Source organism: Scyliorhinus canicula, chromosome 1, assembly GCF_902713615.1.
Source record: "Scyliorhinus canicula chromosome 1, sScyCan1.1, whole genome shotgun sequence".
NCBI lineage: Eukaryota > Metazoa > Chordata > Chondrichthyes > Carcharhiniformes > Scyliorhinidae > Scyliorhinus > Scyliorhinus canicula.
In genome coordinates this window covers 247091616-247111624 of record NC_052146.1, presented here as the reverse complement: position 1 = coordinate 247111624, position 20009 = coordinate 247091616, and the positions used below count along the sequence as shown (strand labels likewise).

The window sequence follows — 20009 nt, the reverse complement described above, 5'->3', positions numbered from 1 at the left end:
CATCTTATCAAATTACCCTGTATTCGATGTAATTCCCACCCCAGTGAGAGGGTTTTCATACCACTTGAGGGAGAGATGCACTCATTCCTGAGTTCCCCAATCTGCCCTTAGAGCCTGGCCTCTCATGGAACCCCACCCAGGTACCTCACAGTTGCCCCAGTATTCACCTCCTCCCACCCAATTTCCAGTTCCCAGTGAGGAAAGGCACTCCCTCAACCGGGATTTGGGCACAAGCCCAACAAGATGGATATGGGAAACGATGCATGCATGCCGGCCTCCAGACTCCCTTGAAGCAAGGGACGCCCTAACATGAAGGGAAGGTAAGGCCTGTGAGCAATCCCTCCTCCAAGATTGAGAAACTGAACCCCACCCCTGGCTCTGAGTTGTACATATCAGTGTCCCCCACATCCACTCCAATGCATCCTGGGCATTGAACACCCTGTCTGGTGCCAGCTGACTGACAGGTCACCTAAATCCCCCGCACATTTATGTAAACCTGCTGTAAATGATGCCAGCCTGACGTTCTGAGGGAAGTTCTGGAATGAGTGCTTGCTGATGACAGGTAAATATAGTAAAATGAGGTTCCTGGGCTTTTGTGGTGTGTGGGGATGAAAATCGGAAATAGCGATCTCACCGGTTTTCTGATTCTCTCTGGATTTTGTGCCCTTGTCGCTGTTCTCACTGACGGCTGACAACCGCCCCAGTATGCGTGGATTTTGTATAAGGTGTCTCCCGTCCTATATTGTCATCATGTGCTTTCTGACAGGAATTGAATAGAAATCAAGAGTAGGATTTCAGGTAGAATTTTTTTCTCCCTTCATAACCACCTTCCCACTGCCAGTCAATTAAACCTGGGACCTTTCTGGTCTCAAAGCTTCAGGACCACACAAGGTGATGGATTTCCCCATTGACTCATTAAAGGAAATGATATCACTCAAATTTAAATGCAGTACTGTAATTCTACCCACTCACCTGAGAACCATGGGAGAAAACCTGCTGAGATGGTATGTTCCTTAGACCCACAGTTTAATTGTGCTGTATCTGATTTTATCAGGGTTTCACTATATACACCCAACATTCATTTTTTATTTGCGGTGGATAAGTTAGCAATCCGAGTCCAAGGAAATATCTTCCACCAAGTCAGTCATTTCTCTGCCCTCAGCTCTGCTGCAATGGGAGAACACATAGTATAATAAGTACATTTAGAGAAATTCTCAAACACAGGCCGGAATTCTCCAGTCATTGCGATTTACTTTTCCCGTGGGCAGCACATCCCCGCCAACGGGTTTTGCGGAGCCTTGGAGTCATTTCAATGGGAAATCCCATTGACAATCGATGGGAAGATAGAATCCCGCTGCCAGCGAACGGCACGCCACCGGGAAACACGCAGCTGGGGAACTGGAGAATCCCACCCTATATAGTCTACAATTAACTGCTATTCTATTTTTGAACTATGATAGGGGACTCATTTTTACAACTTCAAGTACTTGCATAGTAGACGTTCTTGCTCAAATGTGTTTCATTCTGTTTTTTAAAATTGCTGTACACTTCCGATAAAATAAGGTGTTAACTACAATCTTTTTAACGCATTGAGGATACAGAATAAGAACATTAGGACTAGGAGCAGGAGTAGGCAATTCAACCGCTCGAGCCTGCTCTCATGACAGATCTCCTCTTGGCCTCAGTTCCACTTTCCTTCCCGTTTTCCATAACCCGCAATCTGGGGTAGTGAATTCCACTCTTAAAAAGAAGTAATTTCTTCTCATCTGTTTTAAATCTGTTGCCCTTAATCCTAAAACTATGACTTCTCATTCTAGAATGCTCCACAAGAGGCAATATCCGCTGTATGTCTACTTTGTCAATATCTTTTATCATCTTGTATACCTTAATTAGATCTCTCATTCTTCTAAACTCAGGAATATAGGCCTAAAATGCTCAATCTCTCCGCATAAGTCAAACCCCTCGTCTCTGGAATCAATCTAGTGAACTTCCTCTGAACTGCCTCTAATGCAACTACATCCCTCCTCACATAAGGGGACCAAAATTGTACATGTACTTCAGGTGCAGTCTCACCAATCCCTTGTACAGTTACAGGAACACGTCCCTACTTTTATACTCTATTCTTTTAGCTATAAAGGCCAAAATTCTATTTGCCTTCCTTATTACCTGCTGTACCTGCAAGCTAGTTTCAGCGATTCAGGCATGAGGACACCCAGATCCCTCTGCACCAAAGCACTCTGAAGTTTCTCTCCATTTGGATAATAAGTAACCTTTCCATTTTTCCAAACCTCACACTTATCCACATTGAACTGCAAATTTAGCATCTCCACCATTTCTGTATTCCCCACTATTAATTCCTTGGTCTCATCTTCCAAGAGACCCACATTCATTTTAGCTATTCTCTTTCCTTTTATATACTTCGAGAAGCTTTTGTTATCCTTTTTTATATTTACTTTTTCTCTTTTTATTATCTTTTTAGAAACCCTTTGGGCTAAATAGCTGGTTTGTAAAGCAGACTAAGGCCAGCAGCACGGGTTCAATTCCTGTACCACCCTCACTGAACAGGTGCCAGAATGTGGCAACTAGGGGCTTTTCACAGTAACTTCATTTGAAGCCTGCTTGTGACAATAAGCGATTTTCATTTCATTTCATCTTTAAATGTTTGCCTTAGTTTTTGTATTTATGTTATCTTTAACTTCCTGGATTAGACATAGATGTTACCCCCACTTTTACAATCTTACTTCCTATCTGAATATGTTTTAGTTGGGAGGAATTGAATATCCCCTTAAACAACTGCTACTCCTCATCAACTGTCCTACCTTTTAGTCTTCTTACCCAATCGACTAGGGCCAAATATGTTCTCATGCTGATGTAATTACCTTTGTTTAACTCAAGAATGCCAGTGTGGGACTCCAGCTTCTCGCACTCAAACTAAATTTGAATTTCTAACATGCAATGATCACTCTTCCCTAGGTGTTTAATCAATCCCTCCTTATTGTACAATATCAAATCCAAGATCGCCTGTCCCTAGTTGGTTCAACAACATATTGCTCCAAGAAACAATCTCTAACATATTCAATGAACTCTCCCTCGAAACTACCCTTGCCAATTTGATTAATCCAGTTGATATGCATATAAAAATCACCCATGGTTATTGTCGCTCCTTTTTTACAAGCCTCCAATATTTCTGGTTTATACTGTGCCTCACTTTGGAACTATTGTTTAGTGACTGATAGATTACTCACACCAGGGACTTCTTTCATTTGCTATTTCTTATTTCTACCCAGACTGATTCCACGCTTTGATTTCCAGTGCATATATAATTTCTCACTACAGCACTTTATCTTTCCTTTACCTTTCTGTCTATTCTTCTGAAGCACTGAGCAGCCTTGGATATTCAACTCCCACACTTGGTCTCCTTGTAACCATGTCTCAGTAATTGCCACCAAATCATATCTCTTTGTGTCTATTTGCACTGTTAACTCATTAATTTTGTTCTGAATGTTCCGTGCAGTCAGAAAATAACCTTTAAAGTTTCTTCTATTTTCAAATGTCCCTACGCTTGTCTGATTCCTTAGTACAATATTACTTTCACACATTCTGTCCTTTCCTTTTATTTTCTGGTAACAATCCATCGAATCATTAACCTGTACTCCTACCTTCTCCTTTAACTTTTATTTTCTAATTTTCTATACAACTGAACCCTCACCCTCACTATTTAGTTTAAAGCCCTATCTACAGCCCTAGATTTGTGATTCACTAGGACTTCAGGGGACGACCGTCCCATCGGACCAGCCCCTTCCTTCTGCAGTGTATGCGTGAATGCCCCATCAATTCAAATCCATTGCTCCCACACCAACCTTTGAGCCATGCATTTATCTCTGGAATCTTATTGACCCCATACCAATTAATCCTTGACTCAGGTAATAATCTGGAGATTATTACCTTTAAGGTTCTGCTTTTTAATTTAGCCCCTAACTGCTCATATTTCTTCAGCAGAATCTTCATCCTTGTTCTACCCATGTTATTTGTACCGACATGGACCATGTCAATTGGATCTTTACCCTCCCACTCCAAGTTCTTCTGCAGCCCAGATGAGATATACTGAACCCAAGCACCAGGTAGGCAACCCGCTGTGACCAGGACTCTCAATCCTGGTCACAGCGAATAGTGGCTATGCCCATGACTATACCGTCTCTGATTACGACTACATTTCGTTTCTCTTTCCCCCAACTTGAATGACTCCCTGTACCATAGTGCTGTGGTCGGTTTGCTCATCCTCCCGAACGTCTATGCCCTCGTCCACACAGGGAGCAAGAATCTCAAACCTGTTGGACAAAGACAATGGCTGAGGCTCCTACAATCCTACTTCCTGGATCCCTTTACCTGCCTCACTCATAGTCACACACTCCTGTCCCAGCCAACTGGCCGAATGTAAGGTAATTCATCAAAGGGGTAAGACTGCCTCCTGGAACACAGTGTTCAGGTACAGTGTTGCAGTGTTCGAAGTCAACTCTGAGCCAAATTTCATCCAGCAACCAAAACTTACTACAGACGTGATTACTGGGAACCACGGTGGGTTCCACCAGCTCCCACATTGTGCAGGTACAACACATTGCCTGGCCTTGCATCTCTGTTTTATACAATTAATTCTTAATTCAATTGTTTAAAAGTTCCGGCTGGTTTTTAGTTTCCCTTTTTTATCTTTAATCTGAAAGCAATTTAGGATAGGTAATTTAAATGAGCAATTACTTACCAACCAATAAATTCACCGCTTTCCTGTGATGTCATTCAGCCCGCTGCCCAAGTAGAAGTGTCCCTCACAGGTCCGGCTGTCTCCGCTCCCGTAAGATAAGTAAAGGCCCCGAGCCTCGTGCTGTATTTATCCCCTGCCTGAGTATAGGTGTCCCTCACAGGTCTGGATGCCTCCACTCCTGGAAGGTAAGTGAATGTTAGATACAAAATAACAAAAAACATAAAAAGCATACAGGAGTAATTCTAATTTGGAAATAGTATGAAGTAGGTGTTATCGTACTGGCTGCCTGCCATACCTCCTGCTTGATATTCCCATTCATAGCCTTCAATGAAAAGAGAATCAGACCAGTTGCATTGTGGAAAGCTTATTCAACAATGGCCATTTTATACCACCATTCAACATTAAAATGACACCGATATATTTTCTAATCATGAATCACTAGTTTAAACCAGTGATTCCAAATAAATCTATTGGACTTTAACCAGGTGTTGTAAGACTTCTTACTGTGCCCACCCCATTCCAATGCCGGCATCTCCACATTGTAGTTAAAGACTTTGGGCGGGTTTCTCCCAGCCCGGGGCCGGGCCTGAGAATCCCCCCAACCGGGCCACGTCGCCCCAATGCCAGCATGCGATTCTCCGTGGAGCAGAGAATCGGCACCATTGGCGCCAGCGTGTTTGGTGCGGCGCCGGTTGCCGGCCGCTGTACGTGGCCGGGCTGCCGATTATCCGGCCCGGATGGGCCAAGCGGCCGCTCTAAAAAGGCAGAGTCCCGCCGGCGCCAGCCACACCTGGTCGCAGCCAGCGGGAACTCTGCGCACAGGGTCGGGGGTGGCCTATGGGTGGGAGTGGGGGGGGGGGGGGGGGGCTCCGATGGGGCCTAGCCCGCGATCGGGGTCCCACCGATCGGCGGGACGGCCTCTCGCTCCCCAGGCTTATTTTCTTCCACACCGAACCCTGAACTGCCGCACTATGTTGAGTCGGGGTCAGCACATTGAGGGAGGCCACCGTGCATGCGCGGGTTGGCGCCGGCACCACTGCTCATGCGCGGATCCCGCGGCACCCAGTTCGCGCTGGGATGGGAGACTGGAGCGGCGTGAATCGCTCCAGTGCCATGCTGGCCCCCCCGTAGGGGCCAGAATCGGTACTCCCAGCGGCCATTTCACGCTGTCGTGAAGCGCGACGGCATTTCCGACGGCGTGGACACTGCCGCCGAATGGGAGAATCCCTCCCCAGTTGTGCTGGACAACATAAACAGAGTTTTCAAAGGAAGTGACCAATTGGATAGATAAATGGGATGCAGGGATATAGTATGTGTGGTCTTTCACAAAATATTTGTATAAGATCCTTTTGTGGGTGGTGTGAAATTGGCGGTAGGGATATAATTTAGAGACAACCTGGTCCCTTTAAAGGGGAGGTGGACTTTGCAAGTAGTACATTTTCTGTGCTTGAATGTGGAGAATACAGTCATAATAACAATTGCAAAGACTCCAAGGTCAGCAGGAGGAATGTTGCCCTGTTCACAGTTGGTGGGCAAAGGGTTCAAGGCAAAAGGACTGCAAAAGTCACCAGAGTTGTCTGAGTGGGTAAATACAAAGAGCATGTGACCTACAACCTGGCTGTGTTGTAAGAAAAAGTTCAGTCAAGATTCATAATCGCAACTCTTTTACTGTCGAATTTGCCCTGCAATACCTGAAGCTCAAGGGCTTACTATAGGATTTTCACAGTAACTTAATTGCAGCGTTAATGTAAGCCTACTTGTGACACAATAAAGATTCTTATTACCATCCACTAATCACTACAGCAGAACCCACTGAATGTCCTTCTGTCGCCATTTACACACTATCCAACTGCTGGCAAATGTTATCCCACTATTCAAGAAAGGAGAGATAGAGAAAATGGGGAACTACAGACAGTTAGGCCGACTTTAGGATTAACAGGATAGGTAATAGGGAACCAGTGGGTGCATGTCTGGATTTCCAATAGACATTCAAACAGCTGTCATATAAAAGGTAATTGCACAATGTAAGTTTTCATGGTTTTGCAGTTAATATATTAGAACTGAGGAATAGGATGACAGTACTCTCGAAGATTTACTGTCATTCAACCTTATTGTTTCAAACACCAGTTTAGAAATCTGCATTTGCATAGTTCAAAGGATCAATTAAGGGAAACCTCACTTGGGGAATTCGCAAATAGCAAATGCGCAGGATCAAAGACAGAAGAATAAGATTGCCCAGGAAATAGAGGGCACAGATGAATACTTGAAGGACAAAAGTTGTAAACGAATGTTTGTTCATTACCAACTGCTCCATGCACTGGACTGCCTAATAGGTAGCCTGCACACAATGTAGGACTGTATGGAAAACAAAGTTAGAGGGCATGCAGCAAACAATAGAGAGAATAATCTCCCACAGCTTCAGGACACCTGGCCCCTCCAAACAGTGGGAGCTTTGTTTCCAGATGCTAATACTTTGCTCAGTGAGAACTGCAATAAAGGGCAGACCGACCCTTCCATCCAAGAGGTTGGTGGCGGGTGGGACAGTGCATATGCCAGGATAGAAAATGTTTGCCGACAGGTGGGAATCTGCAGACCGAATTGTCATGGTGGGTTAATGGCAGGTTGGAAACCAAAATACGGGGCGGGATTCTCCGATCCCCCCGGGGGGGTTGGAGAATTGCCCGGGGCCGGCGTCAATCCCGCCCCCGCCGTGTCCCGAATTCTCCGCCACCCGAGATTTGGCGGGGGTGGGAATCGCGCCACGCCGGTCGGCGGGCCCCCCCGCGGCGATTCTCCGGCCTGGAATGGGCCGAAGTCCTACCGCTGACAGGCCTCTCCCGCCGGCGGGAATCAAAACACCAACCTGACCAGCGGGATTGGCGGCGCGGGCGGGCTCCGGGGTCCTGGGGGGGGGGGGGGGAGGGGAGGGGCGGGGGGGGCGGGGGGGGCGGGGGGGCGCGAGGGGCGATCTGACCCCAGGAGGTGCCCCCACGGTGGCCTGGCCCGCGATCGGGGCTCACCGATCGGCGGGCGGGCCTCTGCCATGGGGGCACTCTTTTTCTTCCACCTTCGCCATGGTCTTCACCATAGCGGAGGCGGAAGAGACCCCCTCCCCTGTGCGTGCGCTGGTATGATGTCAGCAGCCACTGACGCTCTGGCGCATGCACGGACTTAAGCCGCCCAGCGAAGTCCATTTGGCCCCGGCTGGCGTGGCGCCAAAGGCCGTTCACGCCAGCCGGCAGAGTGGGAACCACTGTGGCGCGGGCCTAGCCCCTCAATGTGAGGGCTTGGCCCCTAAAGGTGCGCACCTTTGGGACGGCCCGACGCCAGAGTGGTTCACGCCACTCCGACACGCCAGGATATTCCCGCCCCGCTGGGTAGGGGAGAATCCAGGCCATGCTCATGAAAACCCCAACACACCGGAATGGCTCGCCCACCCTAGCTTATCTTCCGCCAGCAGGATTACGGTGCATCAATTCATGACCGGCCAAACCTGGCATCCACCTGGCGAGAGAGTTAAGATCACTTACCAGGGAAACTGTGTTTCCTGGAACACCAGAGAACCACACGTGCCCACGTATGGTGGGCGTCAAGGAGATAACTGGGGCAGGGGTGCTGGCAGCTGCGGGGAAGGTGGGGGGGGGGGGGTTGGTGGAGGTGGTTCAGAACACATGCCAGGGCAGTTTTTAAGGTAGTGCTGGGTGACCTGGAAAGGAGAGAGGGAAGGTGTGAGTAGGAAGTCTTGTAGGGGGGGGGGGAGTGTAAAGTTTTTCAGAGAGGGGCAGTCACTGCTGCCATTGCTAGAATCCTGGGTACTGAGGACACTGTGGTAGGGAGCAGTGAGATGCCTTTAGGGTGGAAGGGTGAGGGACTGCCTATGGCAGGAGTGGTTCTCGTCGGGATATGAATTTTCACATAGCTCTCGGGAGCGGGCAGGGTCAGGGGACTGTGAAATGTGTGGGCTCAGCAGGAAGGGAAAGCATTTGATTGCTGACAGTGATGAGGGGAGGTTCAAGGGTAACCAATGGGAGGGTGAAGGTAACCCTGGAGAGGGGTTACCTTCACCCCTTCACCCCATGCAGAAGGAGGATAGAAGGTGTTGCACATTGTCTGGAAGGTGACATGCACAATCATGTGGCTCGGCCAACTCAGGATGCCAATACCCTTGATATCCAACTGAAAAACCTCTAGATGGGAGGAGGGTCATTGGGTGGGTAGAGCTGAAGGTCAGCTCAACTGGACAACGGAGGAAGTGCCCTGATAATCAATCCTGACAAGACAAAATTCTCTCATGCATGATTCTAGGGGACAGAAATCCAGCCTTGGTTCCCCCCCTGAATAGTGGAGGGGGGGAGGGTGGATTTGGGGGGGGAGTGCACCCAGCCAATAACACAAACAGCACCAAGAAAATCCCCGGTGCCCTTCATGAAGTGAAATGATTCATTTATTTAACTAAACCTATATGCAATGATTGAATATCCATGCAGCCAGTATTAATTTAATACTTGTTCATTTTTCTTACTCTACCGTGACGTCTAGGTGCTTCCCAGACATCTGCAGCAGAGGTGGGGGCAGCCTGCTGACCACTAGGCCCTTCTGTCATTGTTGACTTTGGTGGGTGTCCTCTGAATCGCTGAGGCATGGGGGGGGGGGGGGGCGCGCGGCGGGGGGGGGGGGGTGGGCGGGGGGGGGGGGGGGGCGGACCTCTTTGGCTCTCCTGTTCTGGGTCAAGTGCACACTCAGTGGTCTCAGAGGCTGGTGCTGAAGCGGTGACAGACAGAAAGGAAATAGAACAGCCTGGGGAAAGCATTGGAATGTCCTGGGGTGAAACACCCATGGGTATCCACCTGGCGCTCTTCCCCTTGAGTGGCTAAAGGCCCCTCCTTGGTTCCTTGAGAAGAAGAAGCAGCTGGAGGGAAGTCGAGGTGCCCAATCTCCCTCTCATCTAGCCACTGTACTGGCTTACCCATAGCTACCGCAATGAAGTGCAGAGCAGAGCACATCTCCGGAAGAAACTCAGCTTTCTGCTGGACCCGGGTCTCCATGGCATCTACCATTCTCCCTATGGAGGTCTGCATGGAGGTGCATTCCCCTGTCTCTCGAGCCAATCTGTTGAGGGCCTCTGATACCCCTACCTAATGTCCTCCTGCATCTCACTGATACTGCAGCATCTTCTCCATGACCACTTCCAGAGGCTCATCAGCTGACTCTGAATTAGCAGAGGTCTTTTCTCTACCAGTCCACTGAGTGCCAGAGACCTTGCCTCTCACCGTCTTCGCCCGATGTGACCAATGGTCTGTGTGATGATGACTAGAATGTGAGCCTGAGCCTAACCTAGAAATATATGACCCATCGAGGTGTGTGTGTGTCTGGGAAGGTTGAGGATGCAGGTGAGCTCTGTGATGGCTTGACAGGTATGAAGAAGTGCTCATCATCATCTGAGCTCTTCTGGGGACTGGGGCTTACTGCTGGACCGGAGTCTGGCTTTTTCTCTTCAAATGAGTACCTGCAATGACAGAATAGGGAATGACTGCCAGCCTTGGCTTCCACCTACATTACACACAGCTTAACCCTCAGGTTTTGATTTGCAGAGATCAAACATGCTTCCTCACTGGATGCTTGGGGGAGGCTGCCCTTGTCCTCAGCACAGGTACGGTCACCATCCTCCCCAGCCAGGCCTGTTCAAATTGTGTGAAGGGCTTGTTCGTAGGCATGCCTCCTGTCCTTGTCTCTTCCTTCTCTTGCCTGTTGTGCACGGTCTTCTCCTGAATAAAGATAAAAGATGGCCTGTGAACATCTGATGCATGAGCAGGTCACATGCTGCTAATTCTGTGGTTATTAAGAGATCTCTTGATTCCCCAAAACCTGTTCACCATGCACAAGACATAAGTGAGGGGTTTGAGGGAATACTGTCCGCTTGCTTGGATAAGTTTCGCTCCAACAACACTCAGGAATCTGGACACCATCCAGCACAAAGCAGGCTGTTTGATTGACACCCCATCCAGCACCATCAACACTCAGCTCCTCCATAACTGACCCATAGTGACAGTTGCGTGCTATGTGAAAGATGTACCGCTGCTAGTACCCAAGGCCAATTCGGCAACCCCCTCAAGACCCATAAGCTCTAACAGATATGATGTGTCAGGTGGGTTCTCTGCTTCCATCCCTGGGAAGGAAGACCTCTCTCCTGTCCTTGATGGCCTAGAGGAGAGTTTCCAAGGAGGCATCGCTAAAGCGTTGTGCTAGTGCTTGGTGTGTGCTTGAGGCTATCTCAGTGTCCTGAAGTTCTGAAAGAGCACCTAGCTAGACCCACCCCCATCTCTATGCTAGGAAGATCCCCGGAATTCCTTACCCCCACCTCACCTGCACATTCCTGGACACTAAAGGGCAATTTTAGCATGGTTAATACGTCAAACCTGAACATGGATACATAGATACATAGAAGATAGGAGCAGGAGGAGGCCCTTTGGCCCTTTGAGCCTGCTCCGCCATTCATCACGATCATGACTGATCATCCAACTCATGGCTGGGCCCCGAATCTAAGGAAGGATGTGCTGGCCTTGGAAAGTGTCCAGAGGAGGTTCACAAGAATGATCCCTGGAATGAAGAACTTGTTGTATGAGAAATGTTTGAGGACTCTGGGTCTATACTCATTGGAGCTTAGAAGGATGAGGGGGGATCTTATTGAAACTTACAAGATACTGCGAGACATAGATAGAGTGGACGTGGAGAGGATGTTTCCACTTGTAGGAAAAACTAGAACCAGAGGATACCATCTCAGACTAAAGAGACGATCCTTTAAAACAGAGATGAGGAGGAATTTCTTCAGCCAGAGTGTGGTGAATCTGTGGAACTCTTTGCCGCCGAAGGTCGTGGAGGCCCAATCACTGAGTGTCTTTACGACAGAGATAGATAGGTTCTTGATTAATAGGGAGATCAGGGATTATGGGGAGAAGGCATGAGAATGGGGATGAGAAAAATACAGCCATGATTGAATGGCGGAGCAGACCCAATGGGCCGAGTGGCATAATTCGGCTCCTATGTCTTATGGTCTTATAATAGTCTAATCCTGCTTTCTCTTTGGATCATGGGAGGAAACAGGAGCAGCCAGAGGAAACCCATGCAGACACAGGGAGAAAATGCAAACTCCTCAAAGTCCCCCAAGCCCGAAATTGAACCCAGGTCCCTGGTGCTGTGAGGTAGCAGTGCTAAGCACTGTGCCACTGTGCTGCAGCAAGTGACATATAGCTCTGTAACAGCGTCCATTTTTTAAAAATTGGAGCCGTTGTACACACTGCTGTTCAGCTAGCAGGAGGTATCGTGTTCTGATCCTTTACGTGTATTTCATATCAGGCCTATCTTGCCTTCTTTCCTTCCACCAACAGTTGCAGATCTCATTCTCACTTGCTGCTTTTCTTCTTCCTCAGCCCCCAGTCCCAGTGGCAGAACCATGGACCACACTTACCTTGCCAGAGGGAGTTGGCACAAAAACACCTGCAGAGATGGGCTCACAGCTGCAAAAGCTAACACGCAACAACTTCTGTACTCAACTACAGTAGGCAACATAGCCAGAAATACAAATAAAAGACCACAAGGAAACTGAAATGACGAACTTGACGCTTAACTTGATACTTAACTAAATGCAGTTGAAAATCCCTTTAAATTGTGCTGTCTTGGAGCTTCCTTCCTGCTGTTTCTGTCCACGATTTAGAAGCATGTTTTAGATTGGGCAAATCAAACACCCAGGAAGATAAATTTGGCAGGAAGATCCTCAAATCAACACAGAACACTTATTTATTTAAATTTATTCCAAGCTGGTAGTTAAAATGAGACAGATACAATCTGGTGTCAGGTCCACTCAGGTGAGATAGTTCTATGATGCCAAACAATAATTTTTCAGGCCTAAAACAGGAGGACAAGAGTTGAGTTTCTCTTTTGAGGACAGGAGAGAAATCATGGAAGGATACCATCACGTGTACATGTGAAAACCTGAGATTTGTTTATTAAAAAATATATTTTTTCACATTTTCTTCCAAATTTACAACCAACAATAAACAATAATCAGTAACGAATGTAATATCAATCCCCAAATCAATAACAACGATCCCATCCTCCCACCAAACCCCACACATTGGCCCGCATGTTAACATAAACAAATGACAAAAAGGTATCAGGAATCACCCATAGTCACCATTAACAGACAGTCCTTCTCCCCCAACCCTCCCAGCCACCCCTCGCTAATCCAATTCTCGAAAGTGCATATTGAATAACGCCCATGAATTTTAGAACCCCTGCATCCTTCCCCTCAGTCCAAATTTGACCTTTACAAGCGTCAAGAATTCCAGCAGATCCCCTTGCCACGCCAGGGCACAGGGTGGAGAGGTTAGTCTTCACCCTAACAGGATCTGTCTTCGGGTGATCAACGAGGTGAAGGCTACAACATCTGCCTCCGTGCCCATTTCCAACCCCGGCTGGTCCGACACCCCGAACATGGCCTCCTGAGGGCCCGGATCCAGTTTCACATGCACCACTTTAGAGATTACCCTAAAAACCTCCTTCCAGTAATCCTCCAGTTTTGGACAGGACCAAAACATATGTGGTGGTCCACCACTGTGTAATTGTGTGTGTGCCTGTATTAGGGGATGTACAGCAGTACCTGTATTACAGGTTTGTCGGTAGCCCCTGCCGGCTAGCTCCGCCCACAGAGAGCAGTATAAATATGTATGAGTTCTCCTGAACTGCCATTCTACCAGCTGCAGTCGGAGGATAAACATCTCACGGTAATAAAGCCTCTCTTGTACCGATTTGAGTCTTTAAGTGCAATTGATAGCGCATCAACTTATTACCATGAGATTTTCTGCATCATGGACATCAGAATAAAACCCGATCGCTTGCTGGGTCCGTTATCACCAAACGCCAGAAAAGACTTTAACCACTGGCTGGCTTGCTTCGAGGCCTACATCACCTCAGCGGACCCTGCACCATCGGAAGCTCAGAAAATTCAACTCCTCTACTCAAGGTTGAGCTCCAGCGTGTTCCCGCTGATACAGGACGCGCCGAATTACGCACGCGCCATGGAATTTCTCAAAGAAAATTACGTCCAGACGACGAACACTCTGTTTGCGAGGCATGTACTCGCCACTCGCGTACAATTACCTGGTGAGTCGATTGAAGACTTCTGGCAGGCCCTTATTCCTCTCGTACGGGACTGTGACTGTTAGGCCATCACGGCCACGGAACATTCCAATCTCCTCATGCGTGATGCATTTGTGACGGGGATTGCATCGGACCCCATCCGGCAACGACTGCTGGAAGGGGTCGCGCTCGACCTAACGCCGACAAAGACCTTAGCGCTCTCTATGACGGTCGCTTCACGTAATGTACAGTCCTACCCCGCTCGCCGCGCGGCCCACCCATCCTACCCCTCGTGGACCCCGCAACCGACCCCCCCAACTAGGGCCGCTCCCGCACAGTATGCCTGCGCTGCTCGCCACACCGCACACTCTGGGGGTCCCCGCTGCTACTTCTGCGGCCAACAGAAGCACCCCCGCCAGCGCTACCTGGCCCGCGCCACGACCTGTAAATCCTGTGGCAAGAAAGGCCATTTTGCAGCGGAGTGTCAGGCCCGCGCAGTTGCTGCTATCGTGCACAACCTCTCCCCCTTCCCTAAGCCGATCGCGCAATGGGCGCCGCCATCCTCTGCTCCCGGGGATACGTGTGACCAGTGGGCGCCGCCATCTTCTCCCCCCAGGTCAACGTGCGGCCCATGGGCACCGCCAACTTCCCCCCAGGTCATGTGCGGCCAGTGGGCGCCACCATCTTGCCCCGCCCCCACAACGTGCGCTCCATGGGCACCGCCATCCTGCCCCACGCTCGCAACGTGCGCTGCATGGGCGCTGCCATCTTCTCCCCCACGGGTACTTCGGATGCCACCATTTTGTCCTCCCCTCGGGACTGGACCGCAGGACCCGGGTCGCTGCAACTCCTCGTCGGACTCCTCGGATAATCGCCCGCTACTCGCCTCCATGACGCTCGACCAGTCCTGTCCTCACAACCTGGCTACCGCTTCAACGATGGTGCTCATCAACGGCCACGCGACCTACTGCCTACTAGACTCCGGGAGCACCGATAGCTTCATCCACCCGGACACGGTAAGGTGCTGCTCCCTCGCGGTCCATCCCGCCAACCAGCGGATCTCCCTGGCTTCCGGATCCCACTCTGTCCCGATCCGGGGTTTCTGTGTGGTCAACCTCACCGTACAAGGCGTTGAATTCAGTGGTTTCCACCTGTACGTTCTCCCCAACCTCTGTGCTACACTTTTACTGGGCCTGGATTTCTAATGTAACCTCCAGAGCCTCACCCTCAAATTCGGCGGGCCCTTACCCCCACACACCGTTTGCGGCCTCACGACCCTCAAGGTTGACCCTCCTTCCCTCTTTGCCAATCTGACTGCAGATTGCAAGCCCGTCGCCACCAGGAGCAGACAGTACAGCACCCAGGACAAGACCTTCATCAGGTCCGAAGTCCAGCAGCAGCTTAGGGAGGGTATTATCGAGGCCAGCAACAGTCCCTGCTGAGCCCAAGTGGTGGTGGTTAAAACTGGGGAGAAACACAGGATGGTCGTGGACTACAGCCAGACCATCAATCGGTACACGCAGCTCGACACGTACCCCCTCCCTCGCATATCTGATATGGTCAATCAGATTGCACAGTACTGGGTTTTCTCAACGATAGACCTGAAATCTGCCTACCACCAGCACCCCATCCGTAAATCGGACCTTCCCTACACTGCCTTCGAGGCGGACGGTCGCCTCTATCAATTTCTTAGGGTTCCCTTCGGCGTCACTAACGGGGTCTCGGTATTTCAAAGAGAAATGGACCGAATGGTTGACCGGTACGGACTGCGGGCCACGTTTCAGTCCTTAGACAATGTCACCATCTGCGGCCATGACCAGCAGGACCATGACGCCAACCTTGCCAAATTTCTTCACACCGCATCTCTCCTCAACCTCACTTATAACACGGAGATGTGCGTATTCAGCACAAACCGCTTAGCCATCCTCGGCTATGTAGTCCAAAACGGACTCCTGGGGTCTGATCCCGACCGCATTCGCCCCCTCATGGAGCTCCCCCTCCCCCAATGCCCCAAGGCCCTCAAACACTGCCTGGGGTTCTTTTCTTACTACGCCCACTGGGTCCCACAATACGCGGACAAGGCTCGCCCACTGATCCAGTCCACTCAATTTCCCCTCACGGCCGAGGCACAACAGGCCTTCGCCCGTATTCGCTCAGACATGGCCAAGGCCGGGATGCACGCAGTAGATGAGACACTGCCCTTCCAAGTAGAGAGCGACGCTTCAGATGTCCCCCTTGCCGCCACTCTAAACCAGGCAGGCAGAAGCGTGCCATTCTTTTCCCGCACCCTCCATGCCTCCGAAATTCGACATTCGTCTGTTGAAAAGGAGGCCCAGGCAATCGTTGAAGTGGTGCGGCACTGGAGGCATTACCTAGCCGGCAGGAGATTCACTCTCCTCACTGACCAACGGTCAGTAGCCTTCATGTTTAACAACATGCAGCAGGGCAAGATCAAAAACGATAAAATCTTGCGGTGGGGAATCGAGCTCTCCACCTATAATTACGAGATATTGTATCGCCCCGGCAAGCTCAACGAGCCCCCAGACGCCCTCTCCCGAGGTACATGTGCCAGCGCACAAGTGGACCAGCTCCATGCCCTGCACGACAGCCTTTGCCATCCGGGGGTCACTCGGTGTACCACCTAGTCAAAGCCCACAATCTGCCCTACTCCGTCGAGGAAGTACGGACAGTCACCAGAGACTGCCAGGTCTGTGCGGAGTGCAAACCGCACTTCTACCGGCCAGACCGCGCGTGCCTGGTGAAAGCGTCCCACCCCTTTGAACGCCTCAGCGTGGATTTCAAAGGGCCCCTCCCCTCCACCGACTGCAACGCGTATATCCTTAGTGTGGTCGATGAATTCTCTCGGTTCCCATTCGCCATCCCATGCCTGGATCTGACGTCTCCCACCGTCATCAAGGCCCTCGATTCCATATTCGCTCTGTTCGGTTTCCCCGACTATATCAACAATGACAGGGGATCCTCATTCATGAGCGATGAGCTGCGTCAGTTCCTGCTCAGCAGGGGTATCGCCTCCAGCAGGACGACCAGCTACAACCCCCGGGGAAACGGGCAGGTAGAGAGGGAGAACGGGACGGTTTGGAGGGCCATCCAGCTGACCCTACGGTTCAGAAACCTCCCAGCCGCTCGCTGGCAACAGGTCCTCCTGGATGCATTACACTCCATCCGGTCTCTACTGTGCACCGCCACAAATAACACACCCCGTGAACGTGTTTTTACCTTCTCTAGGAAGTCTCCATCCGGGGTGTCGCTCCCGACTTGGCTCGCAGCTCCAGGGCTGGTCCTACTGCGTAGGCATGTCAGACTCCACAAGGCGGACCCTTTGGCGGACAGGGTATGCCTGCTCCACGCAAACCCCCAGTATGCCTATGTGGAGTTCCCCGACGGCCGCCAGGATACGGTCTCGCTCAGGGACCTGGCTCCCTCGGGTGCCAATCCCACGCCCACACACCTCCCCACCCACGCGCCACCCTCCCCTCCGCCGGCGCTCCCTGCATCAGCCCCACCAGGTCCATCCCTCGTTCCCCTGCCCACACTAGAGGACATGAAAGATTTTGGCACGCTCCCGGAGTCGTCCAGCCACTGGCCAGCACCAACACTGCCAGCACCAACACCGCCAGCACCGATGCCGTCGACGCCGACACTGCCTGTACAGACGTCGCCACCACTGCTGCGTCGCTCTCAACGCACCGTCAGACCGCCGGTCAGACTTAACCTCTGATGGGCACCGGGTTGCAAGATGGACACTTAATTGTTTTTCTCCATCCCCTCTGTAAATAAATCACGAATTATGTATGTAGTTCCACGTCACCCCCGCCGGACTCATTTTTAACAGGGGGTGAATGTGGTGATCCACCACTGTGTAATTGTGTGTGTGCCTGTATTAGGGGATGTACAGCAGTACCTGTATTACAGGTTTGTCGGTAGCCCCTGCCGGCTAGCTCCGCCCACAGGGAGCAGTATAAATATGTATGAGTTCTCCGGAGCTGCCATTCTACCAGCTGCAGTCGGAGGATAAACATCTCATGGTAATAAAGCCTCTCTTGTACCGATTCGAGTCTTTAAGTGCAATTGATAGTTCATCGTTCACGCAGCGTTCACACACATCTTCTATCCCCTCAAAGAGCCGGCTCATACTCACCCTTGTGAAGTGTGCTCCATAATCAGTGATCTTCAAAGTCGGGGGTGCGACCCGCGGGTGGGGCGTAGGCGATTGTCGGGAGGGTTGCTCATCGGTGCGCATGCGCAAAACTCATGCGCAGTGTGGCAGCATTTTTTTATATGGTAAAAAGGCCGCTCGCAGCCAGCATAGTTAAAAGCCGGCTGCTGCTCGCTCTGCCCGGTTCGGAAGTGCTCGGCTCTTCTGAATGAAGCTAAGGCCGAGTTTCCCCACGGCAACTAGCACCATCGGACCCACCTGCATAGATCCAGCACCATGGCTTCCACCTCAGAACTCGCCTGTATCTACAGTGCGCTCATCCTGCACGACGAGGAGGTCACTGTCAACGAAGACAAACTCAATGCCCTGATTAAAACAGCTGGTGCGACCATTGAGCCTTTCTGGCCTAGTCTGTTTGCCAAGGCATTGGCTAATATTGACATCAATAGTCTGATCTGCAACGTTGGTGCTGGTAGCAGTACCCCAGCTGCTGCAGCAGCTGTTTCCACCGCTGGCCCTGTTGCTGCTGAAGAGAAAAATGAAGAGAAGAAACAGGAAGAATCTGAAGAGTCTGATGATGACATGGGCTTTGGTCTCTTTGATTAAACGTGCCATGCAACAACATTGTTACAATTTACAAAAAATAATTAAAAATTTAATATAAAAGCCGGCTGCTGCGGCTGTTGCCCGTGAATTTGCGCAATCGGAGATGCAGAAGATTTTTTAAAAATTCTATGTAATCTTCCTGCCTGAGGGAGGCAGAGAGCAGGTCACGGCCCCCGAACGTCGCCATCACGTCCTTTGGGTGCGATTGCGATTCCTCCATTTTGTCAGCAGCAAACAAGATAAGAGAAAATGGTGGGTCACGAAGGTCAACCGGCATGGGTCTCGAAGGTTGGTCAGTTGGTAAAAATGGGTCCCCGGAAAAAAAGTTTGAAAAACACTGCTCTATACATCACCTTCAGCTGTATCAGCCCCAATCTCACACACGAGATGGAGGCGTTCACCCTCCGGAGCACCTCACACCAGAACCTCTCCTCCATACCCTTTCCCAAATCTACCTCCCACTTTGCCTTGATTCCTTCCAGCGGTGCCTTCTCCTCCAAAATAGCCCCGTAAACTGCCATGCTACCCCCTTCTCCAGTCTCCCTGTTGTCAGCACCTCCTCCAGCAATGTGTAAACTGGCTCTACTGGGAAGCTCTGTATCTCCTTCCTGGCAAAGTCTCGAACCTGCATGTATCAGGGGCTGGTTTAGCTAAATAGCTGGCATTTAAAGCAGACCGAGGCATGCCAGCAGCAAGGTTCAATTCCCGTTCCAGCTTCCACGAACAGGTGCCGGAATGTGGCGACTAGGGGCTTTTCACAGTAACTTCATTTGAAGCCTACTTGTGACAATAAGCGATTTTCATTTCATCTAAATATTTCCCCTGCTCCAGCCCATACTTCACTCCCAGCTCCTTCCAATCAGCAAACCGACCCCCAAGAAACAAATATTTTAGTGGCCTAATTCCTTTCTCCTCCCATCTCCGAAAATTTCCATCCCACTTCCCTGGCTCAAATTTATGGTTTCCCCGAATCGGCATTTCCCTTGACCCTGCCCCCAACCCGAAGTGCTGGTGAAACTGCCTCCAAATTCTCAATGCAGTAATTACTACCGGACTCCCCAGGTTTCTCCCGGAGGCTGTCAGGAGCGGCGCTGTCGCTAGCGCTTTTAATCCCGACCCCCTACCCAAACTCCCCTCCAATCTGACCCATTGGAGTCAACCCCTCTGACCCAGCTCCGTACCTTCTCCACATTCGCGCCCACTAATAATACATCAGGTTCGGAAGATCCAAACCCCCTGCCTGCCTTCCTCTCTGTAGTAGCACCTTTCTAACTCTGGCCACCTTCCCTCCCCATATGAACGAGGCAATCATCCCTTCAATCTCTCTACAAAATG

The 20009-nt window shown here is 50.4% G+C and overlaps 1 protein-coding gene across 2 annotated transcripts; it reads left to right on the top strand.

Moving 5' to 3' along the window:
• The first annotated feature begins 18344 nt into the window (after window positions 1–18344).
• Window positions 18345–18674, top strand: LOC119977987 (60S acidic ribosomal protein P1-like). 2 transcript variants are annotated; one of them, XM_038819271.1, is made up of 2 exons: window positions 18345–18410; window positions 18492–18674. In XM_038819271.1, the coding sequence occupies exons 1-2, from the start codon at window positions 18345–18347 to the stop codon at window positions 18672–18674; spliced, it is 249 nt and encodes an 82-aa protein (XP_038675199.1). The 2 variants fall into 2 exon arrangements, with proteins under 2 accessions (XP_038675199.1, XP_038675189.1); XM_038819261.1 differs by having other exon boundaries at window positions 18345–18674.
• Window positions 18675–20009: the final 1335 nt, after the last annotated feature.